General features: G+C 31.7%; 1 protein-coding gene across 1 annotated transcript; it reads left to right on the top strand.

The window, feature by feature from the left end:
* Positions 1 to 16817: 16817 nt before the first annotated feature.
* Positions 16818 to 20901, top strand: LOC149477988 (5-hydroxytryptamine receptor 1-like). The gene is made up of 2 exons (XM_089709975.1): positions 16818 to 18134; positions 18372 to 20901. Exons 1-2 carry the CDS (start codon positions 17175 to 17177, stop codon positions 19110 to 19112), a joined length of 1701 nt encoding a protein of 566 aa, XP_089566101.1. The 5' UTR covers positions 16818 to 17174; the 3' UTR covers positions 19113 to 20901.
* The last annotated feature ends 1755 nt before the right edge of the window (positions 20902 to 22656 follow it).

Consider the following 22656-nt stretch of genomic DNA (forward strand, 5'->3'; position numbering starts at 1 on the left):
AGTACAGAATTACTTACTACAATATCGATTTAAATTATGTGATACTATTAATATTCTAATCGCGATATGAGCTTTCCGTGGGTGTGCTAGCATTTCACTGCTTTCACCATGTTTCTATAGCCTCTAATAAATCATAGTGACAAAAGATGTCGAATGGCCTTCGTACGAGCCTGTGCCATTGTCACCACAGTTCAATATATTTCAGTAGAATGGGCTAGAAATATACCATATATCCTATCCGTACATTGCCAATTATTATAGCTTTTGCGTAAGCTTTCCATAAGTAGTTGGTGCAGTAAAGTTGTTTTTTTCCAATAATTTCGTCCTATAATTGTCGATACAAAAGTTCAATCAAGCTGTACCAATTTTATTTTAAGCTCGAAAGCTTGATATTCGTGTTGTAAGATCGAATTTCATTCGTGATTTTGTCAACTTTGATTTTCAATTCAATCGGCAAATTAAATTAAAAACACGTGTGTGTGAAAGAAGAGTAGTTAAGCCCGACAAAATCTATAAGCTACAATCTATTTCTTGTTTGTACTCCTACAAAAGTTACGATATAGAGTTAGGATATATGTATATAATTATAGAATAAACATACATGGTTACTTCTACCACCAATATACCTACTCGTGTGTACAACATAAAAAAATAAAACAATATAAAGAATAAACCATCAAAATCTATAGATCACACTGTCGAAAATCGAATCTTTTATGTAATTTGGGCTTTAAAACAACATGTATTGATGTAGATTAAAGTTGCAATTGGAATTGCACGCAGCACATGTTTTATTGATCATGCTAGAGCTAACGATGACTGACTGTTGATTTGCTGAGGGACTCGAATTGTTTCATAACGGGTCTGTGAGATTGATTTTTTACGGATATCTATGTTTTGTATGCGTAAATTGGGTATGAAATGTGTTTTTGAATGACAAGGTGTTTGAAAATTGGGTTATAGTGAATTACTTTTAAAGTTAATTGTGTTAAAAATAAACTGAAGTGAATTATAAATTTATAAAGAATAGAAAAAATTCGATCACGAGGCGGGACTCGAACCCGCATCCTTCGCGCCATTCCTGAAGTGAATTAGTTACATTATAGAAAACAAGTGTGGAGAAGCTTGTTTTCTAGAAGCTTTGTGCGCTTTCTTTAAAACTTAATAAATCCACCAAAACTCTCTCCTCAAGCTCAAGAACCACACTATTTATAAAAATAATCAAAATGCGTTGCGTATTTAAAGATTTAATCATACATAGCTAAAGACAGACAGCTGCTGTAAGCGAATTTGTTATATATTATTATGTGATCGTGTCAAATCCTCACAATACACATGCAATTGCATGTTGTAATTAAAAACCTATACAATGAGCTTTTACACTTGCAATTTATCACTCACAAAGTAAGTAAATATATAAATAAATATTTCAGGACAATTTTACTACATACTAAGCTTTCGCTTGTGTTATGGAAACCAGATGGCTGATAAACATTTTTAAATGAATAAACATATGTATAGATAAATAAAAAAAGTACCTACTTACAAACATTTTACTTTACAAAATCAAAACGTTATTGTAACACCATGACATTATCGTAGAAAAAGTTTTTACTTTGATTTTATCTTCCATCACCAATCACACGATCTAATCTTCGTAATGAAAACATGTAATTTCGCACATCACTTGCATATCCCACGAACGAGAGCGTTTTTCTAGTTTCATTACTGTGTCCATCAATCAAGCTGGTAATTGAGACGGGCCCGCCCCTGTCTACTGGACGAGATAGCCATTACTTATTGGCGAAACTATCGATGTATTGCAACTTTGGAAATTAATAGACTGTTCTTTGTTTGGCTATTTTGAGGGAAACATTTTGCTGTAATATGTATGCGTGTGTGTGAGGGGTTCGATTCGGTTGAATTGAATTGAGAAATAAAAATGTATAAATGTTTTGTTTGGTTAGACTACTAAAGTTTACCACAGATTTCTAAATAGTTAGAATTAAAACATCAAAAGTAGTTCGCAAGGATCAATACATTTAGAATACATAAGTTAGATACACAGTAGTATTTTTTTAAGATTCAACGCGAGATATTATATAAATGATAGATTATTATTTTTGAACTATTAGGTCTAGTCTATCTCCTACTATGAAGCAAAAATAAAATAACATGCTGGTAAAGAAGACAAAGCACTGATGAATTATTTGATAAATACGAATGTAATTATTGCATAGTTTCATTGTGGTTTCATGTTTCCTATTGTGATTAACAATTCATACATAACTGTTAACAAATTGACACTAAAGTACCAAATAAACATATCACTATATTAAAAATTGAACGCGTCCTGGAATCCCGTCATGATCGTTAATTCATCTAAAATTTTCCATACATTAGCAACTCACTTCACACCAAGTCCTATTTTCGTACCCCCTAAGCAACAACTGAAAAGAATTTGATTTTCCAAGAGCTCCTTACGATATCGAAATTTAACACAATAAATATTGAACAGCAATTTTATTCTACCCCTTGTTTCGGAAGTAATTCGTGCAGATGATGGAATGAAAACAACCCTGGGTCGTTCATTTTGTTCATTTTAATAGAAACAAAAGCAGAAGCCGATCACAAAAATGATTGGATATTTTTCAACTGTATTCTAACTTGACTTGACCCGGCGTAACGGGTCAAACAATTTTATACCTACTGTGTATTTTGTTTTATTTAGAACGACGCGTATATTTTAGTCATTTCTATATCAAACAGTAACGATATTAAAAAATACAACAAAGATTTATTTCAATACAAGAAAATATGCGCTAACTGTTTACAATAAAAATAAACGATAAAATTATACTTTTAACTCTATATCATAATCGATAACACATACAATAAGTTGTAATAATTTATGATGAAATTATGAATCACACCTATCTCAAAAAAGTAAAATTTCGTTCGTAAGTCGAGATAAAAAACAGTTCATACCAAACCATACATAAGCATAAACACTGCTAGCTAGGACAAAGCGATTGTATTCTAGTTAGAGACCGCAAAATCTCTGATTGAAACAGTTGCATTAGCCTAACCACAACATGGCAGCTAATATCGTCCCATGTTTATTTTGTAGGTCTTTCCAAACCTTAATATTCAACGTTTTATCATAAATGCGATTGTTTCTATCGATCTGAAGTTATGTTTTTTGTACACCAGACGATCGTGCCTGGTTCCACTCAGTTTGACCCGAGATTAAACCCACAGTTTGAACTAAGTAAAACATTGCCTTATTTCTTCGGGAATACTGCATATATGTAACAATGAACATCTTCTGTTGAAAGAATATTCAAAAAGACGTGTGGCACTCGGGGACTGCCGCGGTAAAGCTATTGCATGCAATGCCTTCAAGCCACACCTCCGTGCCCGTCGGAGTGGGGAGCGTGAGGTTTTTTCGTTACGGAATTTCTCGATTCGGTCCTCGCGCTCAAGGCCCGCGATAGAAGCTATGCAATAGCTTAAAAGAGAGAAATAATAATAAATGCCTAAAATAGAAAGAAAGACAAATCATTTAATAACATAAATAGTTGAAAAGACTACTCAAAACAAATTACAAACTTACAAAATATATTGTAAAACCTTTATAATACATACTTCCATAAATTTTACACGTAAAGTTTCACGTGTACAAAAATATAGAAGTATAGGAATAAGTCGACCTAAATAATATTAGATTGGTCATAACTTAAGGCATCATAAAATAAACACTAGCCCGAATTGAATGGATAGGAGTGTGATCTTGACGTGGGAAGATATTTTATTGATCAATTATCTTTATTCCTTTAGAGACTAACGGTTCGTAGAGATAATAATCCTCATGCCACGTTGAAAATAGAAAATGGAAGATTGCAATGTTATATCTTCTATGTGAGAAGTATCGTTTTGTAATTTGGTAGGAAGATGGTTGATAGACTACAGGCCCATGTTGAAAAAATTATGGGTCATTTGACCCACCACCTGACCTATCTAGAATGATATAAGAGCATAAAATTATAAGATTCAGCACTATGACGTCACTCGTAAGCTGTCCACCTGAGTGCAGATGAGAATTCGAAAGTTCAGGTAGAGATTTTCTCCCCTTTTCTCCATGATTTTTGTACGGCGTTGCGGAATAATGGCTTAAAAGCAGTATAGAAATACTATGACACAGATGCCGTACAAAAATGGTGGTCCACAAAGTCGGAATTTATTTTTATTTTTCGACAGTTGCCGGGGTAAATTTGGTCATTTGATTTTGTACGGCATCTGTGTCATACTATTTCTATACTACTTTTAATCAATTATTCCGCAACGCCGTACAAAAATCATGGAGACAAGGGGAGAAAATCTCTACCTGAACCTTCGAATTCTCATCTGCACTCAGGTGGACAGCTTACAAGTGACGTCATAGTGCTGAATCTTATTATTTTATGCTCTTATATCGTTCTAGATAGGTCACCTGGTGCGTCAAATGACCCATAATTTTTTCAACACGGGCCTGTAGTCTATGACAGTTCGTTATCGAATATGAGTTAAAAAGGCAGACTCGTACCCATTAGGTGATGGGTAATCGAAATAAAGCACAACACGTCAACGAATATAAAAAACTGCGCAATTCATCGTCATCAAAATACGCAATAAAATGCAAATTTTAAGTTTGTGCATAGAAATAAAGGACAAAAATGCGAAAGCGTCTTGTGATTAGTGCGAAAAAAAGCAGGAAGATTTGGTATGGTACCTATATACTATAAAGTATATAATATAGACGACGCATTCTAAATGCGCGCTTGCAATCATTTCTCAAAAGAAAACCTAAAAAGCACCTTATGTAATTGCACGATCTCATAGAAAAGACGCTTCCTTAGTAAATACAAGTAACCTCTTATAATAACGAGGGCTGATATAAACACTTTGATGTGAAAGGATGTAGATAAGGTTGGCCCAGCGATTTCTATTATCTCGCAGTATTATCGTTTTGAGGCTTCGTTATAGAGGATAAGTCTTTGGAATTTTGGTCGAATATTCTGGTTGTTTTTGAGTTTTTTAGAGGCAAAATGTTGATGGTATCTAATAAAAACTCTGAAGTTATGGTTGTTTTTTTTACGAATATATTTTCAGGAACTTGTTCCAGTTTTGTATTAGAAAATATCACTAATACCATACTTTTTTGTTTCTTTATATATTGTCGATCACATATTATTGAGAGTTGGTACCTCACTTGTATATTATTATGTAGTAGGTAGATTATCTTATATATTTGGATTGTTTAGAGGTTTTAAAAGAGGAAGGAATTAATCTTTGTTATAAAATTGTAAGATTATAAATAATTAAAAAACTAATCTTTACGTAAAAATAATTAATCATTTTATCAAAGCATTATTCCAGAAAACAAAGCTCTTTTGTATAGCCATTGGCGAGTCATTAAATTTGTTGTTTGATATTTTCAAAATAATAAGGCGGATAATACAAGGTTTTTAATTATATCCGCCGTTGCCATTAGCAAGATTAAAAGGTACTGTATCAAAAAACTCGTATTTGTAAAGAATCCCTCAATTAGTTCCTTTGTGACCAAACACAAAGACGAATTAGACGATACCTATTAGAACATTCCGTTTGTATAGACGTGTATTTTATTTCTTATATAAGCAGTGAGAATTATCTTCTTTTTAGGGACCATAATATGAGCCACTCGGTGATTAATAATAATTCAATTCAATAATTTTATTTTCCAAAATAATATGATGATTATATAGAATTGCCCATAATCATAAATCACTCTCAAAAGCACCAGTTGCAGTTGCCGGTTTTATAATTTTCTTTCTTTCTTTATTTCATATGAAGTACGTAGTTAAATGAAACTCACAAGGTAATTTGATCCACACCGCGGTAAATTATTGTACGTAGCCTTCCGTGCCACTAGACACGGCGCAAATAAAATAATGCATTAAATCGACAACGCAAAAAAGTCAAACAAATTTTTGCATTCACTATATAAGTAAGGATATCTTACCTTGAAGATCGATATACCTAACTAACATATTAATATAAACTTAGTACGATATATTATAATTCAGGAATAAATAAGAAATAATTTAGCTTTATAAACATTCAATTACGCAACCATTAAATCAACTTTAAAAAATAATTAAATACGCTTGTGTATCTTATTTGGAAGTTATCATGAGTTTTGGGCAAAATTTAAACAGAAAGGCCTAAGGCGAAAGAAAAATACATTCGCGACGGTTACCGGTGCCGAAAATAAATCCTAATTTGTTTGAATTACGAATTTATCCATAAACCATACTTCGTAATACAAATAACTGAAAAGTTTATTCCATACTTTAATATAACTTTTATCATATTGAAATGGTATATTTTATACGTCAACAATCACCCACACGAAGGATTTAGAACGATTTATTTAATGCTTATAATGTGGGATAAAGGTTTTTTGGCACTAAAACTACCAACGATATTGGATAATATTCAATATCCAGATAGATTTAAACTATATAATATATCAAGAAACTAAAATTTTAATACATCTATAATAGGTATAATATAGATTGTTCGCCCACTGCGGACGTGTCTAAAATTAACAAAAGACTCATTACGATTCATGACTAATTTACTTTTAAATTAATACATTTTCAAGTTGACATACGCTTCTAAGTATATAAAATTGACATTTCACAAATATCAAAGTTGATACTTTCACTTTCAGTCTATTCTTAACTTCCCTATGTACATCATAATGTATCAAAAAAAATGTACAAATCCGCTAAGCCATTATCAGAGATTCACAGTAATGTAACTGACGTGCGCGTAAACAAAGCCTTTGAAACTCGGCGATCCTTCCAAATTCCCACAGAATTAAACTTGTATGTAAATAAAATGTAGGGTGAACCACGAATTTAAGGCGAGTGCTTACGGTTTTGAAACTCCTCAAGCCACAGATAACTTTTAAACGGAACGTCAAAAAATCGGTTTGGAAAAAGAATATCGGGTAATAAGGAATGGCGGTAAAATTAATGATTTTTTTCCAAAATAAATAGATATTCATGTTTGTTTTACGATCATAATACGATTTTACGAGTTTTTTTAATATACATATAGCTATAGGAGTAGTAAAGCAACTTAATTTTAGGTGGTCAGCCAATTTTTTTATAATCTAAGGTGTTAAGAATTATCTATAGGTAGTGTACAAAAATATCATGAAAACAGAGTTTTATTATGAACGTGATAACACTATATGTATAAGTTGTCAATGTGTAAACACTGAGGCTATGAAGTCATACAAAGTTTAATTAAAATAATAAATTTAATAATTTTGTAAAGATATAAGGACCTTGTAAATTGCTTATTTGTAATCACAGTAGGTAATAATAAAACAAACTCTTGGTCATCTCTGTTAGTATTAGCCTTTAGTAAAAAACTTTTTGTTGCGGTTTTTTGTACCGGTATTTAGGCGCTTTCACAACTCTGTACAGCTTCGTGAAATTAACCAAAATATTTTTTGTTCAAATGTATTTACTTTAAAAGATGTACAATTGAAATACTCGGCGGGTTTATGTTTTATTATTTGTATATTGTAGATAATAATAGCTTAAAGAAATGTTTTTACTTTACTTTTAATTCTACATGTTTCTAATATTTGATGAAAATCCATTAGATATAAAATGTATTGATAACGATTGTTTATAATAAGAAGAAGTAAAACGGTCTGCGATTTCCTACGATTTCGTTCATGAACGTATGCAAGATGCGGTTGCTGCCGCGACATTTGCAAAATTGTTTCTTCCATGCTACGCTCCTATATTGCGTAGCATGATATTAAGCCTTCCCGGCTTTCTAAAACTATCTATTATATAAAATACTATTGACATTTTCATCTTTATATACAAATTCTCAGAAACTAAATAAAAACCTCTTTTCAATCCTCTGATAATAATATGGATGGATATTTGTTACTCTTTCATGCAAAAATATCCCCTTGAATCTGAATTAAATCAAAGATTATATCTAGTCTAGATTATCACATAGTATAGACACTTTTAGTGAGTACAGCCGCGGGCTACAACTAGCAAAACAGTGACTTAATTAACACTCCACTTCGTCCACACAGTTACATTATGGTAATAGTTTAAACATTATTTAGTTTCGTGAACTTGTATGAAAAGTCCTAAAGCACTTTAACTACGCTATAGTCACTTTATTAGAAGTGACAACAATTACTGCATGTAAATTGTTTTAGGTCCTACATAGAGAGAGTATAAGTATTTATACATTATATTGTTTATAGGTACCTACTAGCTTTCCGACCGCGGCTTTGCGCGCGTAGTGAAATAAAACACGCAGAGCTTCCGTTGCCGTAGGATTTTCGGGTTAAAAACTATCCTATGTCCTTTCTCTGGTCTAAAACTATGTTTGTGCAAAATTTCATCAGACAGACAGAGCTACTTTCGCATTTATAATAAACATTTTATAAACATAAGTAATGTCCCTTTGAACTTTCAATGCATTTTATTTTTTATGAGAAAACAGGAATTAAAGAAGTATTTCAATTTCACGTTCTTGTATCATAATTTTCCTTTATTTTGTATAATACTTGAATACAATCTCAACCGCTAAAATTAAAAATTGAATACACCATTCTCAAGCTACAAATAAAATGGGAATTTCATCAATAGTTGGCAGAATAAAGAAGTCTTTCTATTCCAAGATTATTTCCTTTTCTTGGATAGCCAGCAATCTCCAACGATTGGAAATTAACTGAAAAACGATAAGAAACATCGCGGAAGCCATTTAAAGCACAGATAAAAGTTTTCTATTACTGCCTAGGATTTACTAGATCTTGAAAGAAACCATTGATTTATTGAGTTATACAATTAAGCTATTTACGCGATTTGGTTGGATTAAAAATAATGTTCATTTTACATATTAATTAAGATAGAAAAAACTCAAATCAAAGATACCTACCTATTTTATGAATTGCGTTTTTAAAGTGAAACTTCTTTATGCGCGTTGAGTGTAAATTTATAAGGTGGCAATACCGTCACGTCATGAGAGTAAGGCGACGATCTTGATATCTTTAAATCTTGCCAAAGAAGTTTTACTTCTGACACGTGTGCTGGGTACACACGCTCTTTTTTATTTTATATCAAAAGAGAGGAGAAGTAATTGTACACGCTGTAGAAAAAATATTATTTTTCCTTATTATTAAACAACATTGAAAAGCCCGTGATTGTAAAAACATTTTTGCGCCGACATGTAGGGTAACGGCACCAGTGGTCAGCCTCATAACAGCTTTTTGAAGTTTTGACAATTGCCATTTCTACAACAATCGTCGAATAAAAAAACGTACAACATGTATGGATTTATTGTTTATTGTAGTTTCGAATCAGCGTTAATAAAAAACAATAATTCTCTTAGTAAAATATATAATTAATTTTAAACAAAAAATGGCCCAGTGTCCCAGTGAACAGCCTCTAAAAACCAATAAACAGCCTTGTTGAACCCAGTGTTCAGCCTTTAGTAAGTATAACTAATTATGAGATCAAAATAAACAATGTTATATCAAAATCAACTATATAAATCACATCTTTATAGCAACGATTCACTTAGCACAAAAAAATGTATATCGCACATAATACAAAAATATTTTTTTAAACATACTATTACAATCTCTTTGTGTCTTCTTATTTTCTAGGAACTTCTTATTATTTATCATAAAAACAACAATAATTCTTTTTAAAAAAATCAGCGATATTAGTTTATAATATTATGTCCTATTGATGTATCTATAATCCACAATACATATAATTATAATCAACCACAGGAGGATCTCTTTCGGAGGATACTGTTGTCTTGGCGGCATTTTTAGCTAGAAAAAAGGGAACAATAATAACTTTTGGATATGAATACACATAATACCATTATTTCAGGTAAAACTTAACTAACATGAAGTATTACTTATATATTTAAACACAAACATTCGCATTTATACTTAAAATATTATTTCAATAACATCGTGGCTGAATACTGGATCATTGAGACCACAGATTGAGACCCAGTGGTCAGCCGCTTGAAAAAAATATTTTGAAATGCGGCTGACCACTGGGTTTTCTAACAATTAGGAATAATCCCAGTAATCAGCCCCAGGGGCTGTCCATTGGATCTTTCATAAAAAATCAGTATCCAATGGTCAGCCCCTCAAATTTTTAAGTAAAAAAACAATATTTCTTATCAAATTTCATAAAATTAAATGCTATAAGTAATCTATAAATTTATTATCTATAAAACACAATCACATTTCATACTAAAATATGTTATTTCTCACCTTTCAAAAGAGCACCACGTGAAACAAAAAATATTGCAGACATGACACTTCTGCTCTTGTCGGCGGACAGCACCTGTACGAACGTGTTTACTTCTCTCCCCTAACCCCCTGCTGCTCCTTTCGCGTGATGCATGAACCAATAACGAAACAGAGCTTCTATTTAAGTGCGCGTGATTTGGTTATTTTGATTACAGCGATATTTATGGCCAATAAACAACGCAATAGGCTGATCACTGGTGCCTGGCTGACCACTGGTGCCGTTACCCTACCTATTGAATCTTCCAAACAAATCGCTAGCCTCGTTCGACTTTATTCCAGAATCCTTTCATTGAGATTCAATATAATATCCTAAACATTTGTTTTTATTATCTTGTACTATTTTCGTTTGAATTAAATTTAATTAAAAAAAGAGCGTGTGTGCGTGTCAGAAATGAAACTTCTTTGGCAAGTTTCAAAGAAAAAATAATTTTCACTTCAATTATATTTACATTTTACTTAGCTTAAATATTGGCGATGCACACAGTAATAATTTCATAAACAAAGGAAATTACAGATGGAAAAAAAATCTAAAAATGCATAAGACAATAATTGAATTGGCTCTTCGATACGTACATATAAAGTGAAATAGAAGCATAAATTCAATCATTTTGGTGATTTTTAGTAACCTAGAAGTGTTAGGCCTTTTGAAGCGATAGGTACATAGATTTGAATCCCCTATCAAGCATGTTGTTTTATTTCGTAACTACTTAAAAAAAATATTTTTTCATATTTATTTCTCCACTGCTTTATACTTTAAATGTCTTTACAACTCGCATTCTGAGTTCTAGACTCTTTCCTCATGAATTTTATAACCTGGAATCGCCAGCAATTATGTTGAACTCAAGAAATATGGTCGTCTGAACACGCACTAGTAAAAATATAAAAGCGTTGATAAGAAGGTATGAAATTCCCCGAATATCGTGAATTTATTTTAGGTTATATTTTTCCTCGATGTATTTTTACGCAGTAGAAAGTATAGAGAAATTGTAACGCGAAATTGATATAGAATTTCGCTTTTTATATGTCACTAGCGGTCCGCCCCGGCTTCGCCCGTGGTACATATGAAAAATAGATGTTGGCCGATTCTCAGACTTACCCGATATGCACAGAAAATTTCATGAGAATCGGTCCACCCGTTTCGGAGGAGTATGCAGACTAACATTGTGACACGAGAATTTTATATATAAGAAGATTATTTACTGAATTCTGATATATAAATAGATAATACTTACCTAATATTAATGCTAGATGTGAATAAAATGTAAATACCTTACGCTCTTAGTTAACATGTTTTAACTTATATTACATGTTTAACTTTGTTTCATATTTGTTTAAGAAATGCGAAATACTATATTTTACCTCAAAACAATACTACGATCCCTTATGTTTTGATTATAATCATAATTATAATCCTATTTGATCTTGTTATAACGATGACGTCAGTAGTTTTCGTTACAACCTCCATCAAGTAATAATTACAACATTATCGCTACCAAAGCGGTTTAACGGCTCGACTAAAATAACAATTAATGTTTTGTCACGCAAAAACTGATGCATTATTAATATCGGGCCGAATCTACGAAGTTAATTAGGGTCGTCTAATATTACAAAGGAGGGACCTCATTTCCATATAAGCTGGCCTAAGCGCTGTACCTTTTGACTTTTCAAAGGGCTTCAGTTAGGGAATCGTACATATACAATTTGCGGTGGATGACTGTTCAAATGTGAAGATGAAATTAAATAATATGTTTAACTTGATATTTTATTTATTTTGTGTGAGATATTATGTACGTTTCAATAATTCATGTTTCTTTAATACTCGGAATGTTACTATGAAATTTTGAATATTTTAATTAGTCTTTCAATATCATATTTGTGGATTATTGATAATCTTCGTATAGTAAAAAATTCAAAAATGGGATACGAGTAATGTTAAGTAACTAAATGCCGAAATCTAAATATATATATAAAACTCAAAGGTGACTGATATAGTGATCTATCAACGCACAGCCCAAACCACTGGACGTATCGTGCTGAAATTTGGCATGCAGGTAGATGTTTGACGTAGGCATCCGCTAAGAAAGGATTTCCCGAAATTCTTGCGGGAACGGGGAAAAACGGGGATGCACTTACAAAGTCGTGGGCGGAAGCTAGTCATAATTAAAATCCTGTTATTAGTACCTACTAAATACATGCAAATCATTAATAATAAACCAATGAAAAGTATTAGATATATTAGTCTAAAATTGAAATATTAATCAACCAACTTTCTAACTCAAATATGTAATTATATTACAACCTAAACTATTATATAACCAAATACGGATGACACATAATATTTGGCATATGAATGAATCCTTAATAACTCGTAATTAACATAACATTTATTTACGCAAAGTTAACATGAGTAAACGTATATTTCCTGAAATCTCATATAAGTTTATATACCTACGAATAATATATTATAGTTTTGCTTGAAGAATAAACACTATTTCTCAAACTAGAGATTTGCTTGAGAAATAAACGCGTCTAGAAATATATTGTGATAGAACTTTTGACAGAAATAGAGCGGTCCATAAATAAGATAAGGCTGTAAATATACGTGTAGTTATAGGTTATATAAAAATAACAAAGTGGTATTCGATATTACTATGTACTATGTTTGAGGTGACTCGGGGCTAAGCGCTGTAACTGACACAGATTTTTATTGCAAACATTGGTAAATGTGTTTTAGAAAGTCATTTTCTATAGTCTCTACCATTCGTTAAGCTTGGTGGTTTAGCGGTTTGTGCATGAAATTTTTGCGTATAAAGTAATATATGCACATTGAATTCTATATCATATGAATGCATTGACATAAATTTGTTAAAGTTTATTTGTTTGAACGCGCTAATCTCAGGAACTACTGACCCGATTTGAAAAATTATTTCGGTGTTAGATAGCCCATTTATCGAGGAAGGTTTTAGGCTGTATATCATCACGCTAAGACCAACAGGGGCGGAGCAATGCTAGTTCATAACAAAAATTACTGTTAGACTGATAGAGCTGTACATATAAAATTACAACATTATTTTTACTTGTATTTGCGTACAGATATAGAATTTTAGATCATTATCTAATTGAGTTTTCAAAAATATTGGTTAATGCGTAGGTCTCATCTTAAATTGTATCTGGAATCTAATTGAGATTCAGCATTCGTGAAATCACGCTGGAAAGGGCAAAGGTTGGATTTATGAATTAAAAAGATAATTTCTAGGTACATTCATTATAAAGTAATATTCATGTTTTACACTGTTAAAATACAATTAAAAAAAGTTTTTATTAATATTGTATATCACGGCTAAACATGAAAAATCTGAAAAAATCGACGACCTAGAACAAAATTTTAATCCGATGTAAATACCAGTTGGTACGCTAATTGGGTCTTCAATTAAATAAAAACCTTAAAATAATATGCCTCTACCGATCGTTAGAATAAAAAAAACTCTTAATTGAGTACAAACAAGTGCTTTAAGTAAAATATAGATATAATAAATAATCTAAACGAAAATAAAAACATGCTAAAATTGAACGTGACAACAAAATTAACTTTTACCCAAACGTTAAATATTTAAAACATAATTAAGCGTACGTGTAAAAACTTGCAACCCTTATTAAAATTCATATAATTAAAACTTGTAAGTCAATTACTAAGAGTTAAGATACACACCCTTAAAACTTTCATTGTATTTAATAATTAACAGGCAGAGTTGACTGAATGTACCTTATTATAACTTTATAACCCAAATATCACAGAGGTTATTAAATTAGGAGTTTCTTACGTGAGACCCCTGTGGAATACTAATGTGGCCCTCCTTAATATAGGTATTTCGTTCACCAGCATTGAAATAATGAAATTCTGATTTTAGAAATACATTATTAAATTTGAATGAAATACTCATTTATTAGAACAAACATTCATAATTTTGATGTTAGTAGCAGTATAAGACTTATTAACTATTCTAAGAATTATTGAATGGAATTTCAATAATTCTTAGATTTCGTGTACTACGTTAGAAATATGATTTCTAATAAGGATATAATGACTAGACACCGTCCAACTTATACAATTTTTGGGTCCTAAATACTTATAATAGCCTTTCTTTTAATGTAATTTATCATCGTGTTACAACAGGCATTTGATTTCAATCAATATTCATCTTGCGAAGTTCCTTTTTCCCTATTGAAATCCAATAAAGACGACAATTTTGAAATTAAACACAACCTTGACATACTTTAGGACATCATATACCCTAAAATCAATACTTTTATTTGGAGAAAAGTATAACCAGCAAAAGAAAAGCTGTTTAATAAACAGTAAAAGTGTCGGACAATAAGGGATTCGGTCATTATGCCTTTATTCCTTGGATTTTCCTGTTGTTCGTGGGAAAAAATGCGACATTACACGATTACAATAGCGGCGGGAGGAAGTGTGACCTACTCCAGGCCTTTATTATCATTTGATGGTTTATTTCTTTTGATAGTCGAGAACCTTGTAAGTTCTGTATTCTTTCCTGATATTTGTTAATTTGCTGTTATTACTTTATCAGATGTTGAAGTAAGTTCTAAAGTTTTCAGTTCAGTCTACTGAGTTTTAATGAGTAGGTATCGTTCATTGTATTGTATATTTAATTTTTATCTTGAATTCTGAAATAATTTAATTTGTATTAATATTCTCAAAATTTATAATTAAAAGTTTCTTATAATAATAATTTAAAGTTACATCATTAGAATACTTAATTCGGTTTGATGCCTACTCTGCAAGTTTTATATTGAAATAATTTCGTAAAACATTTTACTTTCAGTATTTCGGAAGAAGTACGATCAATAGCATCACCAAAACATGTAATATTTATTTCAAATCACCATCCACTCCATCTTGCTGGATTTCAAAGTTAAATCCTTCATTTAACTATAGTTTGGGTTTCAGGCCTTTAATCTAGGCGGGGATTATTGCATTATTCATATACGATACAAACATGGCTATTCAATTTTCTACGTAGTTTTTATCCGGGTTTTCGAGTTTCAGAGAAATGCAATATCGGGTCGATTCGAATTGTAAAGCCTTTTATAAAAACTTGTATCCTCGTGATTTTTGTAAGGTATTAGAGTTATTTTTGTTTCTATATATAATTACATATAATATGGTTGTTTTTTCGTAATGCTTATAAAAATAATAATACTCATTTTATTACCTACCTTGAAAATTTTATCTTCTACTACGTTACAAATATGGTTACTAATACGTATTCATTGCCTGAGGAACCTCGAAAAGAGTTACTAATACATTTACAAAAGTTTCCTTTTTCAATTAAACGTTTATAATATATTATACTTTCATTCTAATAAACCGTGGTTTAAATATTCATAGCTACTAAATTAAAATTGCGTGGTTAAATCACGCGTTAAATATTTCATACAAAAGATGTCGGTGTTAAGAAAACAATAAATTATATTTACATAACACGGCATAGCTTTATTCTCATCAAGCTGGATAAGTTAAAATGCAAATGGGTGTCGCACAGGGGTCTGTTCTGGGGCCTATTATGTATAAACGCGTGTTATTATGATATGCTAATATGAAACTACTTTTCAGAACTCAGAATATTTATAAGGCTTTTTCCTCAAAACAGACCTACACTAAAGAAACTTTAATGTATGCGTTTTTATTTTAATAACGTATTTAAATTCGGTTTTTAGTATATTTGTGGAGTACTTTTCTTGAAGTTACAGATAAAACATAAATATTAGATTATAGTATGTATAATTGTAATAATTTCGTGAAATAATATATCAAACATAATTGCTACTACCTTTTAATTTCCGACCAAGTTTGAACAAATTGTCAACGAATTAAAGCGCTTAAATAATATGGCAAGCTTAATCGTGTCCTTCCTTATACGCTATTGTAGTTAGATATGATTCAGGTTAATGTTCCTAACTCCATCTTTGTCTTGTAATGGGTAGTTAGGATTTTAAGACAACATTATTGCTTCGAAATGTATGTACTTCGGCAGATATGATCACATTAAATTTTATTGTCCTTTAATGCGTCATGTCTCCTTAGTTGTTAAATATGGCAGTTTGTATGTCCCTAACAATGTGTTATATTACATTGGAATGCTTTTCTTACAGATTTAAATTTATCTAAATAACGTATTTGAATTCAGTTTAATAAATTTCGAACGTAAATCTAGTTACGTCGAAAAAATCTATTTAGAAAAAGAAATGTAGAATTATCCATGTTGGTAATATTTTTGCGTGAACATTTCTTAAACACAGTTTCTTTTCTTTTCAGGTCGGAAATTTACTTCCCGATCAACGGCACTAATGAAGCAATCTTCAGGCGGAATATTGAACTAGCAGCCACTCAAACCGCCTTTAAGTGCAATAAAACAACACGCCCTAACCAAAGACAGGCTGCGAGCAATACCAAACTTTATAACCAAAACAAAAGGAAGATAATTCTATCACGTAAATACACAATCAAATGGCTCTGTTCGGAATTGGAAAGACAATCCAAGCGATATGTCAATTAAAGCCCATTCACGATTGTAATCAATTGCGACACTCGAAGACCAAACAACTCCACGACGAAGTTTTATATCAAACTTGATAAGCTATTTAATTTCGATTCGAAGAAGACAAATCGTATAATTTCGAAGGCCGAACCTGATGTATGGTAATACCAAGGCAATTATAATCGCCCAAGCCAGGGACTCGTATGGCGGCTCCAAATAACTCGCACTATCCACGGCCTAGCTTTGTTACTTTATCTTCGTGTCTTCTCACACTCGTATCTTTAGTATCGCAAGCAGACTTGGCGTTCACCTCATTCGATTTCAATTCAACTTTATCAGGAGTCAACATTAGCAATCCCAATTCGACGCTCAATTGGTCCTTCTACGAAAACAACGCGACTGTCGTGAATCACTCGCACATAAAACATTCTAAGTATTCGACCCTAGTTACAGTCCTTTTGGCGGCAATTTTTATGATCGTCATTTTTACAACCATAGTTGGCAATATTTTAGTTTGCGTCGCCGTTTGCTTAGTCAGGAAACTGAGAAGACCGAGCAATTACTTGATCGTTTCTTTAGCAGTAAGCGATCTTTGTGTTGCTATTATGGTAATGCCGGTAGCGATGGTTTATGATTTAATGGGTTCGTGGCCATTTGGACCTGTAATTTGCGATTTCTGGGTGTCAAGTGACGTCTTATCGTGCGCAGCGAGCATCCTCAATCTTTGTATGATATCTGTAGACCGTTACTATGCTATTACTAAGCCTTTAGAATATGGGGTGAAACGAACGCCTAGAAGAATGCTATTCTGTGTTTTTATTGTATGGATGAGTGCAGCTTTTATTTCGCTTCCACCAGTTTTAATATTAGGCAATGAGAAAACAGAGACTTCGTGCTCAGTTTCACAGAATCAGGGTTATCAGATTTACGCTACATTTGGTTCATTTTATTTGCCTCTCACTGTAATGGTGGTTGTTTACTATAAGATATTTAGCGCTGCTAGAAAAATTGTAAAAGATGAAAAACGAGCGCAGTCTCATTTAGAAACACATTGTTATTTGGAAATCAATGTAAAGAATGGCGGGGCGACAGAAGCTAAACTTCTGGGAAGTCAACCAACGCAAAATCCTACGCGAGGCTCTACGGCGAGCACAAATACAACTGTAAGTTTTTTTTTTTTTTCAATTAATGTCAAAGAAATAAAGTATTTCAATATTTCTCATTACTTTGAGTACATTCATATTTCAATTTCAGTAATATTAAAATCTATTCCCATTTTTATGTTATAAAAATAATTAATAGCCTGTGTTATAACTTTTATCTCAAACATATCTTGCCTTTAGTTGGACACATTAAGTAAATTGTTAAGAATTAATCATATATTTTTTCTTATATTTCAGTGTAGTATGGATAAAGCAGAAAATACAATAGGAAGGTGTTTTTCGAGTAGAAAGTCGAACGAATCACAATGTCCTATGTTGCAGCCGCCAAAGACGCCAACCAAACCAATACACACGATAAACCGGCCAGGCCAAAGAGACTCAACGCCAGAAAATAAAGAGCAAAGCACGGAAAACAAACGAAGACAGTCCAATGAAAACAATCAAAAATTAAGTACCAGTAGAATTCGCTCGTCATTATCAACATTTGCTCAAAAGAGTCACATTGCGAAGGATCTCTTGCATCCAACTAATTCTCCGCATCAGAAGAAACTCCGTTTTCATCTTGCGAAGGAACGCAAGGCGTCCACTACACTCGGCATCATTATGTCAGCCTTCATTATATGCTGGCTGCCTTTCTTCGTGCTTGCCTTAATAAGGCCGTTTGTGAACGAAGATACGATCCCGGACGCAGTGAGTGCACTCTTCCTGTGGCTAGGCTACATAAATAGTCTTCTTAATCCTGTCATTTATGCGACTTTAAATAGAGACTTTAGAAAGCCGTTTCAAGAAATTCTGTTCTTTAGATGTTCTAACTTGAACCATATGATGCGAGAGGAATTCTACCATAGCCAGTACGGTGGTCCAGAGCCACATTACTGTGTAAATAATTCGTCTAAAATCCAAAACTACGACGAAGGCGTCGAAATAGTTTCGGCTGTTGACAGGGAGGAAACGCGGGCTACGGAGAGCTTTCTATGATTGTCAATACCCCAGGTCGATCCCAAAGACCTAGATACTGTGATCTAATTAAGACTAAGTAAAGGTGTAGTGTTTACTTTAAACTTTTAAGCGTTAAGTATTATAAACGTTGTACCAATCAAACTAGTCGTAGTACGAGTATGTACTGATTTCTTTTGTAACATAAGTCATGTAGATTTAATATCAGTGGACGGGGTATCGCTTGACCAAAGAGTCGTAGCTGATTGAAGAGATTTTGTAAAGTTGTGAATATTTCATATTTAATTAGTTCTAAGTTATGTGACTGTGTAGTGAGTTAAAATGTAATACATGTGATAGTAGATAGTAGATTTGTTCTGTTTGTCCGTTCAGAGTATATTTTGTTGTAACCCTAACCTCATTCTAATTCTGGTAGTTTAACGGAACGCCGCATCGCATGAACTTAATGCGAACTATGAATTTAATTAGAAATACCAAACTATGATGTGATAGTACTAACAAGAACGCCGGTGCGCCTCTATATTATTATTGAAGTCTTGCATGTTACTTGGAAATGTTACGTCCATACAATTTTATTCAGTTTTATCAAACGCAGAGAATTTATACAAAACTGTATCAAATGTAGGATTTTATTTATGTAGAACAAATGTACAACCATAGATAAATATAATGGAAATTGTGTTTCTATGTTTTTTTAATCAATCCGAAAGGTACTAATATTTTAGAATTAGGTAATTCGATTTTTCTAATTCACACACAACATTTATATTAATATATTATCATCATTAAAATATAAGTTAATTTGTATACGTTTGTAATAATGGTTTTGATATTCCATTAAAAGTCAGTATTGTAAATATTGTTCATATTGCGCGTAAGTAGATAATAAAAATAATATAATTAGTATATAATATTATAACGTGGACATAACAGATACCGTGGGGAAACTACGCTTGAAAAAAAATAATTTGACAATTCAATTTGATGTATTAATTATAACGAAGTAAATATATCTAAAGATGTAGTTTCTTTCCATAGATATTGAATATCGTGTGACTATTAGAATTTTTTAAACTCGTTTCGTCATGTATAAATTTCTATAGCTATATAAAATGTTTTATAAAATGCCGAATTCTGCCGTAAATTTTATATTAAGGGATGAATGTTTAGGAAATAATTTCATCGTTTAGCGAATAATTTTTGGTCACAAGACTTATCCTAATGCACGTAGAGAAGTGCACTCTACACATTAATTGCAATACAATTATTTATAGAAATTTCTAGTGAAACACCGTTTATTACATATTATTTTAACGTAAAGTCCAATATGATTTTTGTGCAATAAACCCTTTAATTGTAATGTAAATAACTATACCTAAGATGTAAAGTACAAAAAACTGTTTTATTTGTACGTTTGTAACCTCGTAGCTCAAGACTCATTTTGTACCAGTTTCAATTATTGATCATTTTGTTTTATATTCTTTATCATACATATTTACTTCTAAAATAAATGTAAAGTCCTGTCATACGAAAGCGGGGTCCAACAAAATATTGTAAAAGCATTTCACACGTGTATAAACCAGTCAAACAGAAAATATGTGGAATGTTACTCTTGCTATATTCTAAAACGCTCGTATATAATATATCATCTTCAAACGATGTTTTGGAAATAAAACTGTTTACCGACTTTTAAAGAAACGTTTCGTTAATAATTTGTAAATTTGTTTTTTAATTCGATCATGTTTCTTTATTGTTTTTATCTCTTGTTTTAAATTATATTATATTGTTAAAATCTGATTGATTCAATCACTGATTTCGTAAGCTTTCAGATTGTAAATATTCTGGGTATTAAAACCTTTGTCTTGCTTTTACATATCACTGTTAATTATTTGACTTATGAATATAAATATTTAATCTGAAATGTACAAAGTATAACGTATTTTCATTTCATAAGATATCACGTACCACGTTTACTTTCAATTTCTAACAATGTTGTACAAACTAAAATTTTATAACAGTTTTATTTTCAACACAAACACAACATATTATACTTATAAGTTACATTCGTATAGTATAGTATTCTAACGTAGAAAAACAATTTCTTGATAATATAATCACCATGTATATTTCCTTTGTAGACCCCTAAAGTGATGAATTAAAGTTAGACTTTCATAATCATTTTGTTTTATTTCCTTATCCCTATATTATTTCCCATTTGGCCTATCGATAGAGAAGTCAATATACTGTAAATTGGTAAGTATCAGCGAAATAGAGACAAATGAAAGTCATGTCGGAAGACATTACGGAGTTTCACAGCTAAGGACGTCACACACACATACGAAAACAAATTTCAACAATGAAATTATTAAGCTTATATATTATTAAAATGCTTGTTATCAAATTGTTTCACTGATTTTACTAGGTACTTATGATAATTTCGATTCTTTTATTAATAGATATTATTAGATAACCTGGGCAATATCAACTGAAATATGGGTTTTCAAGTAATCAATATAGCATCATAGGTATATTAATATGAAGGATTATTATTGACTCAATTTTAGAAATGAGAGAGATTCATTTTTTTCTGTATAACAATATTCTTTGAATTAACTGTATCATCTCTCTGATGTTGAACTAACAAATCTGAACTTAGGTAGTAGAATTTATTCTGCAAGAACTTTTACCAGTGGTTAACTAATGTAGAGATGCGTATAATTAAACAATGCGATAAAAGCTAACTACTTAGAATATAGTAGAAAAATTCTGTTGTAGAACATTGTACCTTGCATCTCCTGATCTATAATTTCATACACGTAACATAGTTGAAATACATAAACGAATTGAAATACGTATAGGTATGTGTCTATTTGAACACCACTGTGTTAGTATTAAGTTTGTTCCATATGACCTTAATTCCTCTGCGTAGCAAACTGCCAAAACTTGCTAATTATGTGTACAGAAACAAGATAATCACTATCCTATATAGTTCATGTGTCTCCAAGCGACCATTTCAAAAGGTAATATAATTATAACACTAATAAACTACGGTAAATAGATACCCATGAAATTTTCATAAATGTGACAGCTCATGCTAAAACTTAAGTTTCAGTATTTTAATTTACTATAAACACATAATATGTGGTACAAAAATACCAGGATTATTGTATAAATTCCGAAAAAATCCCTTTGAGTAGTCGTTTAAAGAATGTCTTGAACTCTCACAAATCAGAACGCCGATCATTGCCATTACTGTGTAAGAAAATCGATCAGGGAAAAAGACGTGACTTGCACTTTCCCCTACAAAGGGGACAAATTCTTTACAAGACGTAATATAGTAGGAAGCTACCATCATTATTATTAATTAACCCACGATCTTACAATAATGTTTATCAAACGTCGCTTTGTTAAATTAAACAGTGATTAATGTTAAAATTTGAGCTTGCTCGATTAGTCGCAATCCATCATTTGATAACACATGTCACATTTACTTAGTTAGCGTTGGGAAATCGACCAAGTTTCCGTCGAAGATGTTATATCCTGCGCCTCGAGTCCCTACGTAGTT

The sequence above is a fragment of the Colias philodice genome, chromosome 23 (genome assembly GCF_061535455.1).
Source record: "Colias philodice isolate Cphi_HAF_F1 chromosome 23, ilColPhil1 Martin Lab GWU primary, whole genome shotgun sequence".
NCBI lineage: Eukaryota > Metazoa > Arthropoda > Insecta > Lepidoptera > Pieridae > Colias > Colias philodice.